Source organism: Monoraphidium neglectum (genome assembly GCF_000611645.1).
Source record: "Monoraphidium neglectum strain SAG 48.87 unplaced genomic scaffold scaffold04019, whole genome shotgun sequence".
Classification (NCBI taxonomy): domain Eukaryota; kingdom Viridiplantae; phylum Chlorophyta; class Chlorophyceae; order Sphaeropleales; family Selenastraceae; genus Monoraphidium; species Monoraphidium neglectum.
The window spans coordinates 1-5,209 of record NW_014009610.1 but is presented as its reverse complement, the minus strand read 5'-3'; the positions used below and the strand labels follow the sequence as shown (position 1 = coordinate 5,209).

Here is a 5,209-nt window from a genome sequence, read left to right as displayed (position 1 = left end):
GGGAGGGGGTGTGTCGCGTGCACAGCAGAGTGCTTGTTGGTGTGCACGGTGTCGTGATGCAAGGGCTTGCCGGCAAGGGGGGTGCGGTTGACGGGTCTACGGATGGGTTGAGCCCAGGATTTGGCGGCAAGGTCTGCCCCCACTTCGGATTGGTCTGGGCTCAAGACTGCAGTCAAAGAGGACTGCACGAAACCGTGTGCGTTTTGCATGGCCTCCGCCGCCGCGCGCAGGGCGGTGGCCGCGCAGTTGAAGGAGCGCCGGGCGGCCGCCAAGCGCGCCGCAGCCGACAACACGCGCACGAGCGTTTACAAGGGTGGCGTGGAGATCGGGGAAATCGGGGAGGATGACACCAGGGCTGAGCGGGAGCTGGAGGTGCGCCCGCCTGATGGTTGTTTGGTTCGAGGCTGTCTTGATGCTATTGGGGCGGATGCGGGGACGGGAAGCGGGCTGGGTGCTGCGGCACCTCGGCGTTTCGGGCCTGCCCGTGCGATTTGACCTACATGTCTGGGGGGCATCTGTGCCCGCGGCCAGCCTGCCTGCGTGCGGCTGTCTGCGCGCGGGCGTGCGCGAGCTGCGGCAGCGCCCAAGGGGTGCAAGGAGGCAGCAGCAGCACCATGGCGATCCGACGACCAGCCGCCGGCCTCCATGCTATATGTTGGGCCTGTCCCTCCAAAAGACCCAAACCCAACATCACGAACAACCCAAACAGGAGAAGTACCAACGCGGCCAACAGGACGACGCCCGGGCCGTCAGCCGTGCCCACGCGCAGCGGGAGGCGACCGCGGCCAGCACCGTGGCGTGGCAGCGCGCGCGCGTGCTGCTGCAGTCAGTCGCACCCGCGCGGGACCGCGCCGCGCGCGCTGCCGCCGAGGCGGCCGCCGCAGGGGAGGCGGCGGCGGCAGCGACGGCAGCCGCAGTCGCGGCGCGAGCGCAGGCGAGCGAGGCGCGCGTGCTGTCCTGCGGTGCGGGCCAGTCGCTCGCTGCGGCGTTTGCTGCTGAGAATGGGGCCGTGCCGCAGGCACCCCAGGGGGACAGCGCGCAGAACGCAGGCGCAGACGCTGACGAGGACGGCGATGATGGCCCTGTGGAGTCCGGGAGCGCGGCTGTGGCTGAGGCAGCGGCCAATGTGGCGACCGGCGAGGCCGCGGCAGCGCAGCAGGATTCAAAGCAGGAAGGAGAGCTTGGCAGTGAGGGACAGCAGGAGCGGGAGCAAGAGCAGGATGTAAAGCAGCAGGAGCGGGAGCAGGAGCGGGAGCAGGAGCGGGAGCAGCAGCAGGAGCAGCAGCAGGAGCAGCAGCAGCAGGAGCAGGAGGAGCAGCAGAAGCTAGAGCAAGAACGGAAGCAGCAAGTTGAACAGCAGCAGGAGCAGGACGAGCTGTCCCAGCAGCAGCAGCAGCAGCAGCAGCAGCCGCCGCCGCTGCAGCAGCAGCAGCAGCCAGCCGCCGGCGCGGCTGAACCCCCCTCCCTCGAGGCCATCAACGCGCGGGGCCGCGAGCTGTTCGCCGCCGGCGACGTCCCCGGCGCGGTCGCCGCGTGGCGCCAGGTCGTGCTGGATGACCCAGAGCACGCGGGCGCACTGTGCAACCTGGCGGCGGCGCTGAGGGCGGCCGGCGACAGCCTCGGGGCGCGGCGGGCGGCGACGGACCTGCTTGCGTTGCCTGAGGGGCGCGCCAAGCCGGAGCAGCGGGTCAAGGCTAAGCACAGGTAGGGGGGGTGCAGTGGCAGCTGCTTGTTTGCGTGCGGCCGGGGGCTGGGCCGCCTTTGCAGCGATTGGGCGTGTCCCTTGCTTGCGAAGCGTGTGCCGGGAGCGCCCGTGTTCCCTGCACATTCCTCTTGCCAGATGCAAGGGCTACGACTGATGCGAGCGATAACCATGTTGCGCGGCGCGGTGCGGCAGCCTGCCGCCGCTGCACCATGCGCAGGGCCTGTGTGCGCCTTGAAGACCCGTTGCAAACCTCTGTTGTTGACGCCCACTTTCCTCCTCCCTGCGCCGGTACGACAGCACCCCCGACACCCAAACGCTGCCAGCCCTGGCTGACACCCCCCCCCATTTTGAAACATCCCAAGGCTGGCCCTCGCACTCGAGGACCTCGGAGAGTTCGAGGAATCGCTGTCGCTGCTGTCCGAGGTTGCCGAGGTGCACGGCCAGGCGCAGGGGTGCCACTCTGACCTGGTTCGCCTGTCGGACAAGGTGCGGCGGCGCCGCGAGTCCGATGTGCGCGGGGCAGGCTCCCTCGGCGGCGCGTCGGCGGCTGCGTCCGGCGGCGGCGCGCTCGGCGCGCCGGACGCGGGTGCGGCGGCGCTCGGCTGGGTGGAAGACGAGGAGGCGCCCGTGGCCATTGGCGCGTCGGCACTGGCGGCGGCCGGCGCAGCGGCTGCTGCCACAGATGTGGAGCGCGCCAAGTCCGCGGCCGCGGCGCCTGCCGCGGCGGTAAGAGCAGAGGCGGCGGCCGGCGCACGAGTCAGGGGCCGTTTTAGGGTGGTTGAAGAGTCGACAGATTCGTCAGAGGAGCCCGAGGACGAGCCGGCGCCGGCCGTGGATGCAGCCCGACCGGGCTCCGCGCCGCCCGCCGGCGCCGCCGGCGCCGCGCGGGGGCGCTTCACCATCGTGGCGGACAGCTCTGATGAGGAGGAGGAGGAGGAGGAAGAGGGCGGCGGCGGCGGCGCACCGCAGGGAGCGGGGCATGAGGGCCACCAGTGGCAGCAGGAGGGGCGGCAGGGGCAGGAGCAGCAGGCGCGGGACGCGGCGCAGGAGCCAGGGTCTTCTGGACGGGAGGCGAGGGCCGGCCGGGCGCCCGAGGCGCGGGGCGGCTCGCAGCAGGGGCCGCAGGGCAGCGGCGCCGAAGGCGTGCCCACTGCGGTCCCCGAGCAGGCGGCAGGGGAGCCGACGGTGCCGCTGTCAGTAAGCATCCCCGGCCGCACGACAGCGCTGTGCGTGCAGCTGCCCGAGTCCGTGCTTGGTGAGGCGCGCGCGGCGCATGAACTGGACACCCGGCTGGCCAGCGAGGGCTTCACCCGCGTTTTCGAGGCCGCCCGCAAGAACATTGACAAGCAGCGGCGTGCCGGGGGCGCCGGCGGCGGGAAGGGCGAGGGGGCGGAGGAGGGCGACTCGACGGCCATGCTGCAGGCTCTGCAGGCGCAGGTTCAGGAGCGCAAATCCGCGGTTTTGGCCGCGCTGGGCGGCGGCGAGCGGCTGCTGCGGGCGGGCAAGGCGGCCGAGGCGCTGGCGCAGCTGCGGCGGGCGGCGGAGCTCGCGCCGGGGGACGCGCGCGCGCGGGCGCTCGGCGCGCAGGTGAGGGGGGCGCGGCGCGGCGCGGGGGGAGGGATGCGCATACACACACACGCACACAAACACACTCACACATACATAGACACACACGCGTGCACCTGCATACACACGCACACACACACACACACACACACACATCCATGTCTAAATGCACTCACAGCTGCCTTCCTCTTTCGCACCACGCACAAATCCACGCTGGGACGCTCGCATGCACATCACATAACTCAAGGCTGTGAATTGCTCCGCACCGCAACCCCATGCACTACGCCACCCCAGGCATATCTGAAGCTGCGGCGCCCGGAAAAGGCGCTGCAGGAGGCTTCTGTCGCGCTGGCCCTGCAGGCCGGCTTTGATGGCTCGCGCGCAACTACCTGGGCCCCAGAGGACGGCTCCTGGGCAGCCGGCGTGCTCGCGCGCCGCGCGGCGGCGCTGAGGCAGCTTGGCCGCACGAAGGAGGCTCTGCAGGTGCGCGGCGCGGGCGCGCCGCTGGTGCGAGGGGGTTGCACGCTCGCCGTGCAGCCCGCAGCGGCCGCGTCCCACGGTTGGAGCAGCGCATCAGCCGTTTCGACAGGGCCGCGAGCTGCAGCCTTGTGCTGCAGCTTGTTGCCCCAAGCAGACATAGCATGCGTCGTGCCTGCTGCTTCACACGTCCCCTGGCGCTCCCCTGCGTTGCCCCCGCTGCAGGCTGCGAGGCAGGCGCTGGCCGCCGACCCTGCTGACCCATCGCACTCCCAGCTGGAGGCGCAGCTGCGGGAGCTGTACAGGCAGGAGGTTGCGCAGCAGGTGGCCCTTAAGCAGCAGCAGCAGCAGCAGCAGCAGCAGCAGCAGGGCCAGACGCAGGGGCAGCGGAAGGGGGTTCAGGAGGGGAAGCAGGCCGGGGGCGCAACCGCTTCTGCTGCGGTCGACACTCAATCGGCCCGGAAGGCGCGAAAGGCGGCAGCCCACAGGGAGCAAGACACGGCCGCTACCGCCGCCGCGGAGCCGAGTGCAGCGGCGCCGCCCGCCAGCCAGCAGCCTGGCGGCCCGGCCGCCGACGAGGCCAGCGCCCCGCGTGCGGGGGCCGCGGCTGGCGCCGTGCGAGTGGAGGCGGAAGCGGCGGCGGCTGAGGCGGCGGCTGAGGAAGCGGCTGAGGCGGGGGCAGCGGCGCGGCAAGGAGGGGATAGCCAGCAAGTTGTGGTGTGGCGAATGAACCCGATCACCGTCGAAGAGGTCAGCGGCGGCGAGTCGGAGGAGGAGGAGCAGGAGCAGGAGCAGGAGCAGGAGCAGGCAAAGGGACAGGATGCAGGGCTGCAGGAGGGCGGGCGCGTTGGGCAGGCAGGCAGCGGCGCAGGGAGCGGGCAGGAGGGCGTGCCGGCCACCGCGGCCGGCGGCCCCGGCCCCGTGCAACAGGCATTCGCCAACGGTAATGGTGTGCACGCTGAAGACGAGGCCGCGCCGCCTGCTGCCAACGGCACGGGCGCCGCGGTTGCGGCCGCGGCGGGGCCGACCGAGGCTGCAGCGGCGCGCGTCATCGCCGGCCTGGCCGGCCGCAAGCCGCCGCCGCCGCGCAGCGCAGTCGACATGCACAAGGCCTTCCAGTCGCTGCTGCCCCGGCAGCAGCAGCAGCAGCAGCAGCAGCAGCAGCAGCAGCAGCAGCAGCAGCAGCAGAAGGTGCCCGATGTGCTTGTCGATTACGTGACGTCCATCCAGCCGGGCCAGTACAAATCCATCATCAAGGGCGGCCTTGATGCCGACCTGCTGGCCCCGCTGCTGGCCGCCATCGCAGCAGCTGCGGGCGCCGGCCCAGGCGGCGCCGCGTTTGCCGCCGAGGCGCTCGCCGCGCTCGCGCGCGTGGAGCGCTTCGGGCTGGTTACGATGATGGCGCGCAGGGGGCGCGGCGCGGGGGGCGTGGCGGGCGACGCGCGGCGCGCGGTGGAGGCG

At 71.9% G+C, this 5,209-nt stretch overlaps 1 protein-coding gene across 1 annotated transcript; it reads left to right on the top strand.

Annotated features, from left to right (window-relative positions):
* Positions 1-207: 207 nt before the first annotated feature.
* MNEG_13744 (hypothetical protein) lies at positions 208-5,200 on the top strand (the record flags this gene model as incomplete). Its single annotated transcript, XM_014037784.1, has 5 exons — positions 208-372; positions 710-1,704; positions 2,068-3,292; positions 3,566-3,778; positions 3,974-5,200. Coding segments are annotated over 5 exons (3,825 nt in total), but the record flags the coding sequence as incomplete, so codon positions are not given.
* Positions 5,201-5,209: the final 9 nt, after the last annotated feature.